Source organism: Puntigrus tetrazona, chromosome 7, assembly GCF_018831695.1.
Source record: "Puntigrus tetrazona isolate hp1 chromosome 7, ASM1883169v1, whole genome shotgun sequence".
NCBI lineage: Eukaryota > Metazoa > Chordata > Actinopteri > Cypriniformes > Cyprinidae > Puntigrus > Puntigrus tetrazona.
Window position 1 is genome coordinate 12,027,432 of NC_056705.1, and position 21,756 is coordinate 12,049,187.

The 21,756-nt window shown below is 36.6% G+C and overlaps 5 protein-coding genes across 5 annotated transcripts; all 5 read right to left on the bottom strand.

Annotated features, from left to right (window-relative positions):
• Positions 1 to 2,899: 2,899 nt before the first annotated feature.
• On the bottom strand, positions 2,900 to 4,535 carry LOC122347892. Its single transcript, XM_043243155.1, has 6 exons — positions 4,490 to 4,535; positions 4,341 to 4,403; positions 3,613 to 3,975; positions 3,294 to 3,401; positions 3,144 to 3,214; positions 2,900 to 3,040 (listed from the first exon to the last, which is right to left on the bottom strand). The coding sequence occupies exons 1-6, from the start codon at positions 4,533 to 4,535 to the stop codon at positions 2,951 to 2,953; spliced, it is 741 nt and encodes a 246-aa protein (XP_043099090.1). The 3' UTR covers positions 2,900 to 2,950.
• Positions 4,536 to 5,917: 1,382 nt separating this feature from the next.
• LOC122348523 lies at positions 5,918 to 7,954 on the bottom strand. The gene is made up of 6 exons (XM_043244065.1): positions 7,902 to 7,954; positions 7,450 to 7,800; positions 7,029 to 7,367; positions 6,637 to 6,744; positions 6,466 to 6,512; positions 5,918 to 6,383 (listed from the first exon to the last, which is right to left on the bottom strand). Exons 1-6 carry the CDS (start codon positions 7,945 to 7,947, stop codon positions 6,267 to 6,269), a joined length of 1,008 nt encoding a protein of 335 aa, XP_043100000.1. The 5' UTR covers positions 7,948 to 7,954; the 3' UTR covers positions 5,918 to 6,266.
• A 3,532-nt stretch (positions 7,955 to 11,486) lies between these two features.
• Positions 11,487 to 14,109, bottom strand: LOC122349791. The gene is made up of 6 exons (XM_043245956.1): positions 13,314 to 14,109; positions 12,868 to 13,218; positions 12,466 to 12,786; positions 12,154 to 12,261; positions 11,925 to 11,977; positions 11,487 to 11,817 (listed from the first exon to the last, which is right to left on the bottom strand). The coding sequence occupies exons 1-6, from the start codon at positions 13,357 to 13,359 to the stop codon at positions 11,689 to 11,691; spliced, it is 1,008 nt and encodes a 335-aa protein (XP_043101891.1). The 5' UTR covers positions 13,360 to 14,109; the 3' UTR covers positions 11,487 to 11,688.
• A 139-nt stretch (positions 14,110 to 14,248) lies between these two features.
• LOC122349789 lies at positions 14,249 to 17,813 on the bottom strand. Its single transcript, XM_043245954.1, has 6 exons — positions 17,502 to 17,813; positions 17,061 to 17,408; positions 16,629 to 16,979; positions 15,109 to 15,219; positions 14,914 to 14,966; positions 14,249 to 14,823 (listed from the first exon to the last, which is right to left on the bottom strand). The coding sequence occupies exons 1-6, from the start codon at positions 17,641 to 17,643 to the stop codon at positions 14,704 to 14,706; spliced, it is 1,125 nt and encodes a 374-aa protein (XP_043101889.1). The 5' UTR covers positions 17,644 to 17,813; the 3' UTR covers positions 14,249 to 14,703.
• Positions 17,814 to 17,903: 90 nt separating this feature from the next.
• LOC122349790 lies at positions 17,904 to 21,065 on the bottom strand. The gene is made up of 6 exons (XM_043245955.1): positions 20,930 to 21,065; positions 19,792 to 20,139; positions 19,365 to 19,700; positions 19,097 to 19,210; positions 18,809 to 18,837; positions 17,904 to 18,730 (listed from the first exon to the last, which is right to left on the bottom strand). The coding sequence occupies exons 1-6, from the start codon at positions 21,000 to 21,002 to the stop codon at positions 18,578 to 18,580; spliced, it is 1,053 nt and encodes a 350-aa protein (XP_043101890.1). The 5' UTR covers positions 21,003 to 21,065; the 3' UTR covers positions 17,904 to 18,577.
• Positions 21,066 to 21,756: the final 691 nt, after the last annotated feature.

Consider the following 21,756-nt stretch of genomic DNA (forward strand, 5'->3'; position numbering starts at 1 on the left):
AGTGGAAACGGTCCCGGATCCTCTTGATAGTGTTGGCGGCCCCGAGGTGTCCGGCCAGCGGGTGGGCGTGGGCGAGCTCCAAAATGGTGTCCACTTTCCCTCGGGGCACCACCAGGAGCCGTTTCTCCTCCCCCCTCCGCCGGGCGACACAATAGAGCAGGCCGTTCTCCACAATAAAGTGGGGAAGAGGATGGGGGCCGGGCCGCGTCTCCTCTCCATCCATGAAATGTACCTGGTTCCAGCAATTCTTGAGCCGGTCATCCTCCCGCTGAGCCCGGCCGAACGAGCCCCCTCCGACTACCTGTTGGAACACATCAAAGAAAACATTAGTTGTAGGAGGAGGGGACTCACCATCTCTTCCGCTGTCCGATGCTAGGAGAACGGCAGGGCGGCGGTTTCCTCTCCCTTCTCGCCTCTTCCGGCGAGGGTTTCGGGGGCTGACAGGCTGTGTCGCGGTGTGTAGCGCCTCCTCGAAGCCCGGCCAGTCCCGCCCAAGGATGATTGGTACTGGCAGATCCTCACTGAGACCCACCTCCAGGGGCCAGCTTCCTCCGGCCGTCGTCACGGTGATGAGGCGGTGGAAACTTTCCTGGTGTCCCCGTGGGAGCGCAGGTCAGTGGCAGCTGTTTCCGTGGTTCCGTGCGCGGGGGTAGGAGGCGGGACTGAACCAGGCTAATGGTACTGCCAGAGTCAAGGAGGGCGCTGAACTTCTGTCCATTCAGGCCGATGGGGATTTTCGGTGCGGCGTGGGGAAGCTCCCGGTGGAGGCTGCAGCCTGCCAGCCACGCTCTAGGGGGGTTTGAGGCCTCTTCGGTTGGCATTGGCTCATCTCTCGCGGTCGGGACCGCCGCCCTCTCCATCGGTCGCCGGGTGCCCTCCGGCGCGCGTCGCTCCTGGGACACCCTCCGGGGAAAAGATGGCGCCCGCTCCCCGGCCTCTCGACGCTGGGCGGCTTCCGCCAGCTCGACCGCCTCCACCAACTCCGCAACGTTCTTGGGGTTTCTCATACCGACCGCCTGGCGATAATTTCGGGGAAGAGCCCGCAGGAGCCGGTCTATCACCACTCTTTCCACAATGATGGCGGGGGTTGGTGTCCCGTCCAGGAGCCAGTGTTGCGCCAGCCGAGTAAGTTCGGCGGCCTGGGTCCTTGCCGGCTGGCGAGACTGGAAGACCCACTCTTGGAAGGCTTGGGCTGCGCAGACCGGTGACAGACCGACCCTGCCCAAGATTTCCTTCTTCAGGTTATCATATCCCTTCGCCAGGTCGGCCGGCATGCTGAAGTAGGCGCGCTGGGGCTCTCCTGACAGCAGCGGGCCAGCGTGGCGTGCCCAATCCCGCCGGTCCCATCCCTCAGTGGTTGCGACGCTCTCGAACATCTCAAGATAGATTTCGGGGTCGTCGCTGGCGGACATCTTGGGTATCAGCTGTGTGGCTTGCATCCGGGGATCAGGCACGGCGGGGCGTGGTCGAGTGGCGGCACGGAGGGCAGCGAGCTCCTGCTCGGTCTCATTCTGGCGGGTGGCCAAATGCTCGACGATCTGTTGCTGGCGAATAGAAACCTCTGAGAGGCGTTGGAGGAACTCCTCCATCTTCGCCGGGAAGCGAGCGCTTTCCTGGGGGAAAAACAAAGAGAGAAGTTGATGTTGTGGGGGACCTTTAATAAAGGCGGCGACAGCGTTCTTCCTTTTTCTCTTTGTTTTCTCTGTTCTCTTGCGCTTTAAAACTGCGCGCATTCTCCACCACTGTGACGGGAGGAGCCAACGACAGACACAGTGGGCGTGGCGTCAGGCCTCGGAGAGGCTTTTTTATTATTAACAGAAATAATAATAATACAAAATAAAGTGTCCAGGGAAAAGTGTCCAAATAAAGGGGAATCTGGTGTCCTCGTCGTGCTCGGGAAAGTGCAGGTTGAGGCCGTGTTCCAGGGGAAGGGTCCAGGTAAGGGGCGGAGTCCGGCGGTCGCACACGCTCCCCTTTTTTCTGGCCCGGGGCGCGAGGGGCGGCGGCTTCTTCCGCGGCGTCTCCGTCGTTTCTTTGCTCCGGCGGCAGAGTGGGATGAGCTGTGTGCTCACAGCCTGGACTACGGGGGTCCCACGACGCACTTCTCGGACGGCGGGTGAGGTCCATCGCGCACCCTTCCTGGACCCACGAGGACACCAGCGTGCATGCACGGGGAAGAGACCGGTCTCCGAGGAGAGGCGCGTCACGGCCCTTTAACGGCGACGGTAACGAGGCTAAATCCACATCAGGTGTGCCTCGTCACACGCCGCCAGACCTGAACAATACCACGCCCCTCCTCTCGAACACACCCACTCCCGTGGGAGCCTGGTGAAAGGCGGCGAACAAAGGACGGGGTGATGGTGACGATAAAGAGGAGGGGCAGCCGACTCGTCACAATATATATATATATATATATATATATATATATATATATATATATATATATATATATATATATATATATATATATATATATATATATATATATATATATATATATATATATATATATATATATATATATATATATATATTTATATATTTATTTATTTATTTATATTATTGAAATTTGAAATTAAGTCTTTTATTCAGTCCTGTTTTGGTGTAACCAGTATATATATATATATATATACATATATATACATATACATACATATATATAACAACAGAAAGCCATTCAACAAGACAGTCAAAAAAGTGATGTAAGTTGTACTAGGCGTTACTGTTTTTTAAATGAACAAAGCAAATGAAAATATTTATACAACATTCTGGAAGTTATTTAGTGTGACTGTTTTTTCAGTCATTATATATACACAGTACAACCCATTAATAACTACTTAAACAGAATTTATTACCTTTTATCAGAAATGATAGACAGACTTACTCAAAACTGTGTTTTTAATGATAGATATGATCTAATATACAACAATGTTTTGCCATGGTCTTAATTTCATATTTCCTTAACACTGGTATTTCTTTGACTCTTTAAGTATTTGGCGATGATGGGTGAAGGCCAAAACTTCTCTTCCTTTTCTTCATACTACCAAAAAAAAGAGCATTACAGATAAAATAATATCAATTAAAATATGATGATTATAATGATCATAAGTGGTTTTAAATCTGGAGAGTCTCATTTGCCAAACCTCAATTATCGTCACGTCATCATCAGTAATCCGGATTTGCTTATATTTGCTTTGCGTTGCATTAACAGACTCTGTAATGAATGAAGCAACGGTCAGTTCTGACATGAGTTAAATAGCAATAGAACCAAGAGATTTCAAACAAACACTTACCACTTATCCTCATGCAACACAGAAGAATATTGATGGTAATATTTGATATCAGGAGCACCGTAAGGACAATTGCAAAGAGTAAGCGTGTGTTCAGGATGTTGACGTTGTCTAAAACATGAGGGGCAATATTTAATATATATCAGGAATGCATACACAGGTATTCAGACTGAATCACTTGATTAGGAAACCTTTATATTAAAGGTAAAAAATTGAAGTTTAAGATTTAACAAGATATGACTCAAAGTTCCAAGCAGCAAAGTCACAAAGAGCTGTCTTGGTTAAGAAGGGGTGTCACGTATGTTAAAAAGCCCACACTTACCAGGATTGTGTTTAGAAGCGTTTCCAAATAAAGCCTCTCCACATGAGGCCAGCGCACAGTAGACCCCCGTCTGTGAGGGACTGAATGTTTTCTCCGGGAGGCTGTACTCGCAGGTCGGCGAAAGACACCCAGCTTCGGAGCTCCTCACACATCCATCGCTCGTGTTTCCCTGAACATAGATGAATCCCGGAGGAGATTCTCCCGATCCGTGTTTGAACCAGTAAAGACGGTGCTCGCTCACTAACTCATTCTGGATTGAACATTGCAGAGGCACATTTGCCTCCGATTTAACGAGTTCGGTCTTGGGCATCTTTAGACTCGTGGGTTTGCTGATTTCTGCTCCTAGAATGCATGATGTTTTCAATAAATAACATTTTATTTTGTTTGCTTTACTATCGTTATAATGTCCACTTAAAGGTTATTTAGAGGTGCTTATTTACCTCTAATAACCAGATGAGTACCATTTTCAAATCTAATTATGTTAGCGAAAGAGAAAGCACAGTAGTAGGTGCCTGAATCTGATTGTGTGGTGTTCGTAATTGTCAAATTAAAACCGTCAGTCCCTCTTATAACATCAAAACGATTGTTATTAAATTCATTGTGAAAATGGATTTTTGACAAATAGAAAAGGGAGGAAGCAATGAGACGCGGTTCTCCTCCAGTGACTTGCTTGTACCACAACGCCATACTTATTTGTTTTGATTTAATGAAGCAGGACAAAACCACACGATCTCCTTCATGCACAGATACAACCGGCTGCAGTGGTATAATGTCTCCATATACTCCAATGACTGTAAAACAATCAACATCACACAAATAAATGATCTGAAACAGCATCTGAGCACTTTTAAACGTAATTACTGAGATATAAACTTACACGCTTGAGTTAAGAGCAGCACCGTCCCGCAGAGCGTCTTACCCATGTTCTTCTTCGAGCGGAGGAGAAGCTCAATGATATGTAAGTAATGTTACAGCTTAAAGGATAGCACTGTCACGTGAATCTGTTCAGGTAGTGCTATCAGCCATTTCCTGGGCCTGACACAGTTCAAACCACACTTCACACCACAGATTAGGATCACGCAGTTTGCAAATAAACATTTGATATATGTACTATTTTCTGGCAAGGCGTACTTGTTTTTCAAGAACATTCTAATTAATATGTATAGGGCGGTATTAATATGTATGTGAGTATTTTGCACTTATTGAATTCATTTTAATAAACAACCTTCACAGAGAGCTTAGTCTAGGCCTCGTACAGTGACTGGTTTATTTACTTACTTAAAATTATGATTATGATTATCATTATGATGCAGGGTCTATGCTATCTGTTATTATCAGCTCTGGTTTTAGAGAGTTTCTAGAAGTGGCTCTTTAGCCTATTTTGTGTTAGATTATATCTCTCGTGACGGCCTCAATTTTTCACCATGTAGCCAACACACTCCCCAGTTTGGTCAGGTTTCTAGCTTTGATTTTTGAGAAACAGATTTCAAATTCTTGCAATATATGAACAGAGAGTTCAGAGAGTGTATACTTGATCTCTGTCTAGGACAAACTGGCTACAAAATAGTTACCTGCACACTTGGGAATGTAACAAGGTCATGTAGCCCCTTGCTCTGAATGTATAGCCCCTGCTGCCACCTGCTGGTTTTTAGATGTTGGTTTATGTTCACTTAGTTTAGGTCTGTTTAAACAGATCGTTTGCATTTCTGATTTCGAAATCTGATTAAGGACAGTTTCTCCTTAAAAACTGATATGTATGTCTTTTTATGTTTCTTTAATAGATAAGGGCACTCAAGACTATAAATAGACTCTTTAATCTTCTATAATAAGGAGTATTCTTACTTTAGTCGGTACAATGGGACTAAAGGTCATTCTAAAAGAGAATCTTCCATTTTTTCAGAATATATATATATATATATATATATATATATATATATATATATATATATATATATATATATATATATATATATAGGATCTCTCTCTCTCTCTCTCTCTCTCTCTCTCTATATATATATATATATATATATATATATATATATATATATGTATGTATGTGTGTGTGCAATTAATTAAGTTAATTAACAAAAGCTCTTTCTTTTTCTTTTTTATTCTAAAATGACATTGCTTTTATTTATATTTATATAATTATATATAAATATAATTTTCCCACTACCGTCACAATATAAGCTAATTATTTTACCATGACATTGTTATTTTAATGTATTATTTTAAAAACTGTGTTGAGGAAAGTGGCCTTATAGTGTTTAATGATACAGGAATGTTTGAGAAAGATGTACTGTATCTCTTTATTTCCTCGAGTAAGCATTGCTCTCTTTTTTACATATACTACTTTACACACATATAACACGTGTACACTATTAAATATGTACAAAAATACATGATTTCTGGACAATAGCTGCTCATTGGAAAGTCTGAGCAGATCATATGACATTTTTTAACATGTATTAATAACAACGTTGTCTGGACCTTTACTGTACAGTGTGCTTTTGCTGTTTTATGTAGCTACACTAATGCCAAATAAATTAGATTTTCTTTGGTAAGAATACTTTGTTTTGAGTAAAATGTAAGCAAACGTGTGTTGACAAAGCATTAAAATAAGTTACTGCAAATACGGCAGTATAACGCGGTTTTCAGCTTTGTTGATGGCATGCTAAACCAGAATACAGCGTGTCCTCAGGACGGCTCTCCCTCTTTACTCTTGAGTGTTTAGTGGAGATCTGGACAGCTGCGTAAGTCATTTCACTGTTCTAATAGAAATAAAAACAGTTTATCATATTAGTCATTATGGATGCTTTATAAATGGCTTTAAGTCTGCTTCCTTTTTATTACCTTATCGTCATTATCATCAGTAGTTTGTATCTGCTGAGTTTTTCTCCCTGTTATATAAAGATGAATGAAATGTCATCTTTAAAAAGAGAGGCCATTGCTCATACATGGATTGGAATATATTTCTATATTTGAATAAGAAAAAAATTATATTACATTCATATAAAAGCTTACCCCTTTTCAGCAAACAACAAAGTAGAATATTGATGGCAAAACTTATTGGCAGCAGTGCTGCAAGGCTGATTTGAATGTAAAATAATATATTCAGATGATCAAAGTTGTCTAAAAAAAAACAAAAAAAAACTACTGATCATACGCATAAATGATATGAATTTCTTCACCACATATATATACTTATATGTTAATAAGTCACCTGGATTTATATTTAAATTTGTATTCAGCATTGTGGAAGAATATACATTTAAAAGTAACCTGAATTGAAAATATTTACTTATCTGTTTTGTAGTTAGACTTTACTGCATCGATGCGTTGTCAACTCTACCAAAATTAATTTTGAAAAGCTCGCACTTACAAATACAAAGACATTATGAAAAGCCCACACTTACCAGGATTGTGTTTAGAAGCGTTTCCAAATAAAGCCTCTCCACATGAGGCCAGCGCACAGTAGACCCCCGTCTGTGAGGGACTGAATGTTTTCTCCGGGAGGCTGTACTCGCAGGTCGGCGAAAGACACCCAGCCGAGCTCCTCACACATCCATCGCTCGTGTTTCCCTGAACATAGATGAATCCCGGAGGAGATTCTCCCGATCCGTGTTTGAACCAGTAAAGACGGTGCTCGCTCACTAACTCATTCTGGATTGAACATTGCAGAGATGTATGTACCCCCGGTTTAACTAATTCAGTCTTGGACAGTTTTAGACCAGTTGGTTTGCTGAATTCCGCTCCTAGAATGGATGATGTTTGCGTAAATAGCTGTTTTTCCCCCATCGTCATTTTAAGCAATGAAGGTGACATGCACTGACTCACCTTTAATAACCAGATGAGTGCCATTTCCAAATTCAATTACATTAGAAAAAGAGAAAGCACAGTAGTACGTGCCTGAATCTGACTGTAAGGCATTCGTAATTGTCAGATTAAAACTGTCAGTCCTTCTTACAGCATTAAAATGATTGCTGTTAAATGTATCATGAAAATGGATTTTTGACAAACGGAGAAGTGAGGAAGCAATGAGACGCGGTTCTCCTCCAGTGACTTGCTTGTACCACAACGCCGTACTTATTTGTTTTGATTTAATGAAGCAGGACAAAACCACACGATCTCCTTCATGCACAGATACAACCGGGTGCAATTGTACGATGTCTCCATATATCGCCTTAACTGCTAAAAGACAGCAAACAATGCTTACATTTTCACGATCCTTACAAAAGCATAATCATTATTTGTTAAATTTATGTTAATGTTATTGAAATGAAACTTACTGATTTCATACAAGATGAAGATCATCACACAAACTTTTTTGTCCATTTTATCGCCATCCAGATCATTCTGAGCTCAGGCTAAAAAAACAGCATCTCACGCAGAGTTAACTGTTATAGTCTTTACACCTATACCTTAAGATCACATGTTCTGTTCACAGAACCAATCAAATCATCACCCATTTCCTGAACTTGACACAGTTTTATGTGCAGCGCTTCCAACCCACACAAAATAATTCTGTGGGCAAAAAAGATTGATCCATGCAGAATATTCCTAGATGAAATATTTTCCCAAAAAGTGCATTTTTATTTTGTGTTTAATTATTAAAAAGCATAAATGAAAATGATTATTTCATTTTCATGTAACCACATCTGACTATTAAATATAGTTACAAGTATTACATATATATAGAGAGAAATAAAGTAAAAGTGGTCAATATTTATTTGCCATCCTCTAACAAATCTAACAAATATTATTATTATTATTATTATTATTATTATTATTTAAATTAATGCAAATTAAAATGCACTGCAACTTTTGAGACAAAAATCCCTGTCCGTGGTCCTGAAAATACAGAACTCTCAGAAGTTATACTGATTTGTGAGTACAAATAGCAAAATAATATTTTAACGCACCATATTTAGTGTTCTAATTAATAAATGAAATGTGATATCATTATAATGTACATCACATTACATATGATCCTCTTTGATTAGCTTCCTTGAATGGGCTGCTTTTGATATTACCTTCACATTTTCTTCATTTTGCATTTGTCCTAATAACTAAACACAATTTGTGCATGTTTAAATACAATATATTACATTCTATTACATTTGTAAATATTTAATGTGCCTGTGGACCGAATCTATTTTATTATAGAACCACAAATTAAAGGTGAATTATGTGCTTTTTTTCAATGTTAAAGTACTTTTTAAAATACTTGTAGCATAATATATACGTTTAAATCGTTTGTGTTGAGACAACATTAAACAGTTTAACTTGTTACATAAGTAACATTAACTAGTAGGTTATTTTGAAACACCGGCCCATATCAAAACTTTATTGTGTTTTATGAGCATTATGATGTAGCTCAACGCAGCAATGTTGACTTATCTAATGATTCGTGTTTAAAATAGGCTACTTTATATTTTATTTGGTAATTATATATTGCACAAATTAAAACCCTTTGAAAATGTGTGTAATTCATATCTATTTTTGGCCTGCCATAGACAGACAGACATGAGGTGATAATCATTCACGTCAGAAAGTGAGGTTGTATTAGTGTGCATGAGCAGGCTAAATTGTATTTTTGAAAACTGTAAAGCTTAGTATAGCTAGAGCAGTGTCCTATAAGTTGTTTAACTTTTGTTTAACTAGAGCAGGGTCCTATGAGAACAAATGAAACATTTTAAATCAAAGGTCTTTGCAGTTCAGTCTCAGGCTTTCACTAGCAGTCTAAACAGCTGTAAATGCATGTAACTGCACACCTTTTTTTTTCTCTGTGTGGAAACTTTTGACCACTAAGATCGAGATCTACAGCTAAAGGCTGCTTGATGTTTCCATCCTTTTTTCACTTTCATGCGCTGACCACAATCGCAACACTGAGTCTGCACTGTGGCCTCATAAATGAGGTTGCTGATCTGTTTTCCACTGTAATGCCAAAAAACACATATTAACAGTAATTACTGATATTGATGTTAATAACAATAATGATAATAATAAAATATAACATCCTTATGCATTTGTCAAATGTTATATTTACACACACACACAAACACACACACACACACACACACACACACACACACACACACACACACACACACACACATATATATATATATATACAGTAACAATACAGTACAATAAGTACATTAATTCATCAAAATATCAAGCCCCTACAATCAATTTTATATCTGTAGTGTAATATTTTGTATGATGTTAGTTAGCCCTTTTGCTCAATTCTTTCTGTTTTCAGCAGCAGAGGAGCATAATTAAAGTGGATTTTTATTTTAATTTAAATGAAATATAATTAAATGTATGCTCTGTACATATTTTATTATATACTTATTTAACGTGTACTGGGCTAATTAATTTATTTTAATTAGCAAATGTATCTTAATTAGCAATTGTAATCTTTTGAAAAAAGGCCTTCATTGATCTGATCCTGTGCACGTCTGTCTTTCAGTAAATGTAATGTCTGTTATTTGGCTCTTAAAACCTCAAGAGTCTAAGCTCAGCTCACTTTTAAATTAAATTATTTTTTTTGAGCAATCTTGTGCTAATTGAAAGAAAACAGGCTGATGAAATGACAATAAAGTTCAATATTTTGTAATAATATCGTAAAAATCATGCAATTTGTTGAAGGCCTGTAATTATTACAAGCAAAGTCCTCGTCCAATGTTATAATTGTTATTTAAAAAGATACATAATTTGTGGTTTAAATTATATAAAGGAAATACGTGTACACTGGGGGCACACATGAACGAATGTCTAGCGATATGTAACAAGTAAAACTGTCCAGAAAGATCTCAGAGACTTCTTGTTTTCTAAGTAGGCTGGCCCATTTGTGTTGTTGGTAATGGAAAGGGATGTGAAGACAAAGTATTTTTGTGGTTTTGATGCAGCAAGTGTGAAAGAAAAACAAATGGGTTTCTATCGTGGGTGGAAACTACCCTCGATGTTTATGCTCGCAAATAGAGCAAAGATGTCGATCCGTTCACCGTTTTATTTTTATTATGTATATATGTATTTTTTGTATATTATTTAGTTTATTTAATTTGAAACATGCTATGATTGTACATATGTGTGTTACGTCAAAATAACATTAGCGCAGGAGTTGATATATATTTACTTTTAGCACAGAAATAATACAAATAACAACCAACAAATAATCTAAAATTACAGTAATACAATATATGTGTGAACAAAATAGCCAATTACGTAAAAGAATTGAACCCTAAATAAAATAATTCATCACAATATTTATTCAGTTTAAGCCAAAATGATTCTAGATTATTGTAACGATGTATTTTGATCACCGTTGTGAGCATACAGTAAATGAAAGCTGATCCGCTGATGTTCACCTCAGAAGGTTTTACTCTACACTAAGCAGTTTCTTCCTGTCACTCACTCAACAGGATGTGATGTCATCCACCCGTAGTTTGGGTCACGTGTTTAGCCTGACCAAATTTTATTAGATTTCTCTTCTGGACTTTAATAAAATGAAGAGATTTTACCTAGTGGAAGTCATGCTTTCATGAGAAGATCTTGTTAAACAGGCCAGATTTACAGCAGGCAGCCTTATAAACAATAAATATTTATTGAATAATTTAAATAATTTATTAAATCTTACCAAAGAGTTGAGCACAGGTGTATGAACCGGGCTATCTTACTGTGGCATGACCTTGTGGTTTGTGGTGTTGATCTTATCAAACATAATCAGATCATGTCACCATTCACATTCAAAATAAATCAAATCTAGCACAAATTTGTGTTTTTCTTCCTGAATATGTTATAATGGTATCTGGAAATGAAATGCATGAGTATTCTGTTTATAATAAGGAAAACATGGCATATTGCTGAAATTATATTTTACTTTATTCACATAAAGTACAACATCCACAATAACGCACATTAGACGTCTGCGGTTATTTACAGAATAAAGAGGATGGTTGTAAATATTTCAGTTTCATATTTATTCACATGACATCACAACTATGATTTATTGCATGATTTTCAAAGTGGCTCTGATTAGCAAACAATATTAGCAACTAAGTATATACAGTATCACAATACAGAGTTTTTACATTTCAATCCAGAGTATTCTGTATGTCTTTGCCTCTCTTCTCGCTGCTGTGTTGTGCTTTGGGTTTTGAATTTTAATGCAGCATAATTCAAATCAGAGGTTCTGTGGTACTAAAATAAAAAAAAAAGTATACTTAATAAACCTTTTTGCACACAATATACACCACCTTTGTCTAAATGCTTGACTTTTAACATAATTGTATCCATATAATACAAACCTGTGCACTTGACACTATATCATCCGTAGCATGAACATCTTGTGGGGTGTTGTCTGTTATAAGATAAAATATTAAACGATTTTTAGTACTTCAAAATGACATTGTCATAGTAAAATAATAGCGTCCTGCCCATGTTAAAAGGAAGTGTGTTAATTGGACCTAAATAACAGAAAAACTGCATATTTTCATCTTATTGTATATACCTTCATATAAAAAAAGATGTTGTTACCTTTTATCTTTTTCACGCAAAGTAGAATATTACTGATGAAGCTCAAGGTCAGCAGTGCAGCAAGGCCTATTAGAATGTAGATCTTCATGTGTTGGCCTTTAGGTTCATCTGAAAAAGCAACAAATAGCTTCAATGCACCCCATGCCTAGTCCCTGAACTACAAGCAGCATGCATGCAAATTTCAATGGCACTTCATATAGGTTTGTATGATCTTTGCTCAATAGCTACCTAAAATGAAATGGAATTGAGTCATTTCCCATAAAATGGTCATTTAGGATGTATATAACGTATTATAAGTTGCATAACGCTTACCGTCAGAAGCCAGATTGATTCCATGTCCAAATAAAATTTCCCGACACGTGACCACAGCACAGTAGTACATCCCGGCATCAGAAGGCTCAATGTTACCCATAGAGAGACTGTAGGCACAGCTCTTGTTTTTACAGCTATCTTGAGTATGAATGATTCCTGAATGAGATTTTCCTAAACAGCGTCTGAACCAGTGCACTTTCTTTTCACCTCCACAACCCTCGTGTTCATTCTGAATTGTACATTGTAGAGTCACATTTCTATCTGACGGTGTTATTCCAGGATGAGGCTGCTGCAGGATATGAATCTTGTCGGATTTAGAACCTGTTGAAAGAATACAACGAATTTAAGACTGTGAAATTGTGCTCGTTTCAGAAAAAGATCATCTAAATGTTGGCTACTAACCTCGAAGCACTAGATTAGTTCCTGCTCCGAAGTACACAACGTTAGAAAAAGAAACAGCGCAATAATATAAGGCTGAATCGGATTGCACAGTACTTTGAATAGTCAGATTAAGGCTGCCAAGAGCTGCAACTACTTTGAAGCGTTTTGCCTTTTTAAAATCATCATAAAGCACGCTATTTTGAGTCCAGTGATATGAAGAGGCTACCAGAACAGGTCTCTCGCCCAGAGTCTGTTTGAACCACATAACTCTATTTAGCTGATCTTTTGGGTGAAAGCAGTAAAATGTCACTTCATCACCCGCTTGAACTGCTACATTTTCCATCTGCAGAATATCTCCAGAGTATGGCGTCGCTGTAAAATAATGTGCAGACATGCATAGGTGACAGTAAAAAAAAAAAAGAAAGAAAGCAAAAGTAAATCTTTTACTATTGTAGTTTTGTACTTACATGGTTTATAAAAGAGAACGTATAGAATGAAGAGAATGGCGTACATTTTCAGGTGACCTTCAGTGTTCAACCTAAGATGAAAACCTGAAACCTTTGCTCTGCTTTGAGTGGAAACACTATCACATCATTGCATTGGCTCTCTGAGCCAACAAGTCATTGCCCATTTCCTTGTTCAATTTTGCACTTCTAACAGATTTTACATTTTCATTAATGTTCTGTAAAGTATTATATTTATAGCCTTAAAGGATATAAAGAGCATAAACAAAGTTACGCACATTTAAAATAACTAGCACTATTTATACACAATACACTCAATTTTTTTATAGCACGTTGGAGTAAGGTCAATAAGCTGACATGTGAATTCAGAGAAAAACATACACAAAGTTACTTTAATCTTTAAATGATTTGATGCAAAATTACATTTTTACAATAAGTACAATGATATTTATAGATATTGGTGGTGCACAAACTGCATAAATCTTTACATGACATTTATCAAGCGAACTGCTTAGCTTGTAGTTTGAAATTTGCATTATTTTAAACCTTTGAAAGAAATTATATTTATATTTTAAAATGATAATGAGTTATAGACAACTACCATGTTTAAAAATAAATGTAAATGCGATCTAGCTGCTAGGAGACTACTGTAAAACGTTATATTAAAGGTTTTGCGTGATTATTTATGAAAGAATATATTGAAATTTTTTTTACAAAAGAATAGAAATATGTTAGAAATATGTCTGTCTGTGTTTCTCTATTTGTGATCCCTCACTGCCATCACCTGGTAGCTTATAATAGTAGTATACTATATTGGTGTCACATGACCTCATCATATCATATGTTTCAGCAAATGGCGTCCAGTTGTCATCTTGGAAATTTGAAAAGAGTTACAATTTTTATTAAAACATATAATCAACATTAATCAAAACTGACAATTGTAATGCAAGATTTTAATTCAAAATCAGTGCATGTTATTTTGAAGAAAAGATAAACAGTGTCACCAAATCAAGTCCCGCCCTGCTTTTTTAAAAAGTATGTTTAAATATTATGTTCGATATTTGTTTTACTGTATTCTTAACACTAGTAACGATTGTGTTAGAGATGAATTACCAAATTAGAAGGCTGACCTAAATCTAATTAGCCAAAGTTATACCAAGGCCAAGGTTTATACAAGTGATGAATGCAGTACTTTCACATCTAGTTAGGCCCTTACAGGATGTGGTTATGGTTTTATAGAAATTTTATAGAAATTTGCGCGTCGTCTGCCAGAAGTGTTCACGTTAACACCTTTAACACACAGCGTAATAATCACAGACGTGCATAGGTAGATGTTATCTTACTCTTACTATGGAATATTACAGTATGTTTTGACGGTCAGCGGCAATACGTTTCAAATGTTGTCTCGCAACATCGGCACAGAGCATGTTGTCCCCTGCAAGGTCCTTCTTCTCTGACCTCTTTTTGTGGAAAGGTTCAGGGCAGCACAGTTAATGGCATCAGTGTTGCGATACTAGAAGAGAGAAATTAGGACAACCTTGTTTTTTAGCATTCTGTCAGGTTACAAAAGGTAACTGTTATTTACACATCTGTTTGGTCAAACCTGAACTGTTGTTGTTGTGTCATTAGTGGTCTGGATTTGAAGAGTCGTTCTTTCTGTTAGAAGTCAAATAAAGCATTATGAGAAGGTCTGATGATGATGATGATGATGATGATGATGAAGATGATAATAATAAAAAAACAATAATAACGCTTAAACTAAAAGATTGCAAAAATTAATGAAGAAACAGGATCTTACCTTTTTTTCTCAATGGTATAAAAAGTAAAATATTGACTGTAAAACTGACTGTACACAGCACTGCAAGTCCAATTAAAATAAAATACTGCTTTCTCTCACTGTTAAATTCATCTGAAACACAAGAAAAGTGGTGCAACTGTGTGAATTCAGAAAGTGGGTCCGATAAATGTTTTGTCGGATTAAGTTTAGTACCTGCTATTTGTCATTGTTCAAACAAATACAATGCTACATATTGCATAACGTATTGCATGTTAAGTTAAAATGGAAATGATAAGCCTGCACGGATATAATTATGAAGAGCATGACATTAATGTTAATCATTTTTAAACTAACAATTATTTGATTGGCTCATTTAAAATGCTGAAATACAAATAGTTTCTCAGAGACAGATGGTGGACAGTACAGTTGTGCTCATAAGTTTACATACCCCTTTGTAACGTATATGGACTCTTGTTCCATGTGCTCTGTATGCCCTACTTTTCGCTTCGGTTAATTATCTTATTGTGTTCTGGTGTGTCTCGTTAATTTAGTAATTTAATTTGTATTTAAGTCCAATTTGTTTCCGTTCAGTTTGTCCGATCGTCGCCGTTTATACGCGTGGTTTTGTTTCCTGCCTGCTTGCCTGCCAGTCTGCACTAGTATTATTTGCTTTGTGTGTAGAAGATTAAAACTATTTATATTCTCATCTAGCGCTCCTTCTCTTGAACCACACCGTGGCACCCTTGCAGAATGTGAAAAATCATAATAATTGTTAATGCATTGCATTGCCATCTTGAGCATCAGCAGATGTTTTTATCTTTTGTAATAGGCCTAGTTGTGTACGAGTCCCTCAGTTGTCCTCAGTGTGAAAATATGGACCTCAAAATCATACAGTCAATGTTGCGAAGGTTTAATATATGCAGAAGATACCGGAAACCCAATTAACAGCATGTAGTTGAACTGCTTAGTACCAACAAAGAACAACTATCATATAACAAAAAGACAGTTGTGGATCATCCAGAAATAACACACCTAAATATTGAGATTTTATCATCCATATTAAGATCCTAGGGTATGAAAAGTTTTGAATAGGGTCGTTTTTTTATAAATAATACTTTATTATTTTGTCTTGTGGACTATATGTAAACATCTGTTAAAAGTAGCTTATTCAGGACAGTACTAAATAAAAAATAACATGCCGTTTTCATGATCCCTTTTATTTTATATCAATTAATTACATTCTGCAAGGGGTTTGTAAACTTATGAGCATAAGTGTGTGTGTGTGTGTGTGTGTGCATTTGTATACACATGCACACAGACACACTTGAATATTTTATATTTATATTACATTTGTTTGTCGAACTTGCTGTATTTAAAACTTATATGGTATTAATAATATACATGCAATAAAATTTAATATATATAAATATATATATATATATATATATATATATATATATATATATATATATATATATATATATATATATATATACACACATATTATGCATATTCCTTAAAACTTAAAACAAAACACTTACTTTCAATGACCAATGTTGTGCCGTTTCCAAATAAAACTTCATCACATGTTACCACCGCACAGTAGTACAGTCCAGCATCAGACAAACCAACATTCGTCCTGGGCAGGTTGTACAGACAGCTCTGTGTATCAAAGGAGGCTACAGAGTTCTTCCCACACTCATTTTTCATGTCTCCATGAATATAAACCATTCCTGGATGGATTGTGTCCAAACTGCGTCTATACCAGTAGACTAGTTGTACTCCTTTCTCACACATCTTCGTCTCTACTGTGCACTGCAGAGTCACATTGCTTCCTGGCTTCATAACACCAAGCGCAGGCTGTTGAACAACAGCGGGTTTGATGTAGGCACCTATAAGCAAAAACAGTTAACACTGGAAATAGAAGGAATCGTCCGTCCTAAATGAGTTTATATAAATATCATAGCCCTCACCTTTGACCAGCAAAACAGTTCCAGTGCTAAAGGAAATAATATTAGCAAAAGCACTGCCGCAGAAATATGTGCCTGAATCAGATTTCGAGGTCCTCAGGATGGTTAAGTTAAAGCTATCATATTTTCGCACTGCATGGAAACGATTTTTTTCAAAGTCAGGAGAAAATTCATTCGGTTGAGAGTGATGATACGATGACACTATTAGGACAGGTTTCTCTCCAAGAACCTGTTTACACCACAGTGCTCGGTGTATATTATCATTTAAAATAAGACAAGGCAACAATACATTGCCTCCCTCTTTTACTGTTAAAACCTGATCCACACGAGCTACATTGCAGTTATGTTCATCTGTTGGACAAATCATTAACATAATATTAAAAAAAATGACATGTAGATTCATTGGGAAAAGAATGACAGAGTGAATTAATATTTTGTACTTACAGACTTCATGAAGAAAAAGAAAGAGTATCGTGTGCATTTTATTAATCATGTTATATTCTTCCTGGGTCTTCTGTCGACATGAGGCTCTGAGTGAATCTGGTTGCTCTCTGAGGCACAGTTTGACTTTATCATGTGACTGCATCGGTTCTCTCCGGCACACATTACTATTTCCTGAAGTGAACTGCTAAGTGCAGTATGCAAACAGCTGCAACAAGTCAACATCTAATCCTGCAAGCAGGCCAGGTTAATGAAATTTAGAGAGGTGTGTAGGGTGATGCCAGGCAATAACTCAATAAACGCTACAATAACACATGTTACGAAATATGAAATGATTTAAACAGGGTACGATGATACTTAAACATCAGAGCAGTCTATAAGAGGAAGAAGAAAGAAAACAAACACTTAAGTTACATAGGTTATATATTTAGGTTCACAAATGGAAGCTATCGTAAGGCGTTGTTAACACATGTTTATAGTGGATAAAGAATATATCTGTGTTTGTGTGCATTAGTGTTTTCTGACTGCCATCACCTGGAGGTGACGAGTAGTACATTTCAATATATTTGCAAAATGCTGCATACATATTACATACAAGCAAACACATGCTAAATCTACTATATCCTTTTCCAGGTTTCTGTCACTTTTGGGTGGTTTTTAATAACATAGTTATTAACACTTAACAGTTTTTTGTTTCCGATGGCAAGCAGCTTGGACTGAAAGACAAAATGTTGCTTCTCTCCATGGTGCTGAATGGTAAGTTATTGTAAACTCACGATGTGTATTTTTCCTCATGTTTTAATGTTTACAAATAAAATGTAACAATGTATATTTAGACATTGATTTACATGATGACCACACTCCTATTGACAACAGCAAAGAAAATCTACAAAAGACATGGTCCCACTTTATATTACGTGGCGTTAACTACCATGTACTTACATTTAAATAAATCATTTGGTACAACGCACGTATTGTGTACACACACGTTTTACAATGTACTTATGTTTACGTTTTAAAGACAAAAACCCACCTTTCTCTAATGTTGATATTATGCGCACTTTTAAAAAAGCTAACAATTAAGAACGAGGAAACCCTTGTTTAATGCTTCTTGTCTGACGGACAGATGCATAGATGACAGAGGTTCTCTCTTCACGGTTTTTCATGTTTTGCGTAGGCTGGTTTGGAGAAAACTTCAGCGAAGCATAGTTTTCAGAGTCTATATCCGTAGTCTAACAGGAGAATGATATAGTTTTAACTTTAATTAATGTGCATAATGTTTATTTGACAGGTGAAGTTTAAGCACTTACCTGGGCTGTAGGCTTTGAATGATCCACACCTTAAAAATGTATCATAAAAGGAAATAAAAAATATAAAAAATAAATAAATAAATAAAATAAAATAAAATAAATTAATAATATATATATATATATATATATATATATATATATATATATATATATATATATATATATATATATATATATATATATATATATATAATTTAATTAAATTAATTATGGCAATTTTTATATTCAAACATTCATAGACAGTGTAATTTTGAATAGTTGTATATTGAAAGTTGTATAAAAAAATACCTTTGTGTGTAGCTCTTCTCCATAACAGCACCATGATTATATTTACTATCACTGATATCAATAATACAGCACAGAGCGGTGTGATTATATAAATTATTGTTTTCTGGGGAACAACTGGGGGGGAGAGGGGAGACTTAATTTTATAATCTTAATGCAAATAATCCAAATAGAAATAACTAAAATAACATATAAATAATGACATACTGATTTATGAAATCTACTATAAAAGATTATAAAAGTATATTACAAACAGTAAAGCTTCGTTTACCATCAGCCTTCAGTTTAGTTCCATTTCCAATGATTAGCTTTCCACATGCTACCACACCGCAGAAGTAAGTTTCATCACCGAAGACGCTTTTGGGGACTTTGTGCACACAACTCTGTACAGATGATCCAGTCACAGAGATCTTCTCACACTGATCTTCACTGCCTCCATCAGTGTAAATGACTCCTGAATGGGACTCTCTTGGTTTGTATCTAAGCCAGAAGACACTCTGCCCTCCTGAGCAACTCTCACCAAAAATTGAACAATGAAGAGTCACTGAATCTCCCACACGATGTGAGTCTAAAACGGGATGCTGAATGACTTGAACTGGCATTGCATCTATAATGAAAAATAATATAATGTACCGGCAGCAATTACAATAAAAAACCAGTAAAAGTCACAGATCTCACGTTCCAGGCTTCCCACTCACCATTAACCTTCAGAAAAGTTCCCCCTCCAAAGTACAGCTTCTCATACAGTACCACACCGCAATGGTAAAAGGCAGCATCTGCGGAGGTAATCTTGGTCAATGTTAAAGCAGATTTATTGCCTTCGACTTTCAATTGAAGTCTTGACTCATTTACAAATTCTTCTTTAAGTTTTATCTCCTGGTAATATGTGGAAACTATAGGGATCAACTTTTGCCCTGGGGTTTGTTTCAGCCAAAACCAGGCCACAACTAGATCAGCAGTGGTGTGGCAATCCAGGGTGACCGAACCATCCACTGCTGCTGTGATCGAGACGTTCGGCTGAAAAACCTCGGGGATCATAGACACACCTGAAATAAACAAAGAAACAAAGAAAGTCGCAAGGAGTCCTGGGAAGTCAATCAATTAGCACAATGTTATATATATGTAATGAGTGTATATACAGTAGTCAGCTTTTGAAGTGGATCAAAACATAAAAGCAAAATTCGTTCTTGTCTTAAGACAACTTTGACTATTTTTTTTGTTCACAAAATAATCAGCTTTAAGTGCTACTGCAATTAAAGCAAAATAAAAAACAAATACGCAGAAACTCATATGTGATCCAGGACCACAAAACCAGTTATAAGGTTTAATTTTTTTAAAATTGAGATTTATGCAACTTCAGAAAGCTGAATAAAGACGCTTTCCATTGATGTATGACGTATGGTTTAGGATTGGACAATTTTTGCCAGAGATACAACTATTTGAAAATCTGTAATCTGAAGGAGCAAAAAAATCTAAATATTGAAAAAATTGTCTTTAAAGTTGTCAAAATTAAGTTTTAAGCAATGCATATTACTAATTAAAAATAAGTGAATTGAGTGAATAAATTAATGGAACATCATCTTCTTTACATAATATCCTATTTTTATGTTGTTTTATTCATTTTTTTTGGTGTAAAAGACTTAAATAAACCCAATGTATTTATGGATATTGCTACAAATATATCCATGCTACTTAAGCCTTTATTTTTTCAGTTAAACTAAACAAAAACATTTTTACAAAAAATTTTATGTGTAGCATTTTAAAATATTTTGTTAAATATATTACATATATATTATACATATATGATATGTTTGTATGTATGCATAAATTACTTACATGATATGCAAGACATAAGAATATTGGCACGCAGAGCAAACATCTTGAGGGCTGGCATCAGAGCTGTCTCCATCCAGAGAACGAAATAAGAATATGGTATGTAAAATGTTCAAGTATATTATGGATGCAAATTGGCCGAACTGCAAAACAATTTCTCACTAGCCAAGAGAAGTTATAGTCATATATACCTTCTCTGTTTTTCAGTTGACACCCCTTGTCCTCATTAACGTTTCCATGCGAATAAATAAGCCTTTGACCTAGTGGACTTCCTGCAGTCAACGAAATACAAATGCCAGGCAGACAGACAAATCCTTATTAATAGTTTCCTTTTTAGACAATTGCAAAATGCAATTTGAATAATAATTTAATTTATTAGCTTGTATCATCAGTGTGTTTAACTTTCCTATAGAGAATTTTATAATCCAATAGATCATTGAGGCTTTATGTGTAGTTACTCGATACACAGTAGATCTATTGCTGAGGACTGGCAATGTTACAGATAAGCAACAACACGTCACACGTTGTATAATATGAAGAGATTCTTTATCTAAAGGTCAAAAAGGTCAGCAAACAGTATTGTCTTTGCATTTTGCACATTAACAGATTTGCAGCAGCGTAACTTCTATCGATTACAGTCATTTGTTTTTGTAGGCCAATTTATTTTATATACAGGTATGTTTCAGGGGTCTGTGGAGGCTTTGCGGTTGGTTGAGTGGGCCACAAGTGGTTATTGGTTCAGAACATTTGGTCTAGACAATTTTAACATGTTTTGGAAATTCAACACGCTTTAATGCAAACACAAAAGGTGATATTTTAAAGAACAATGA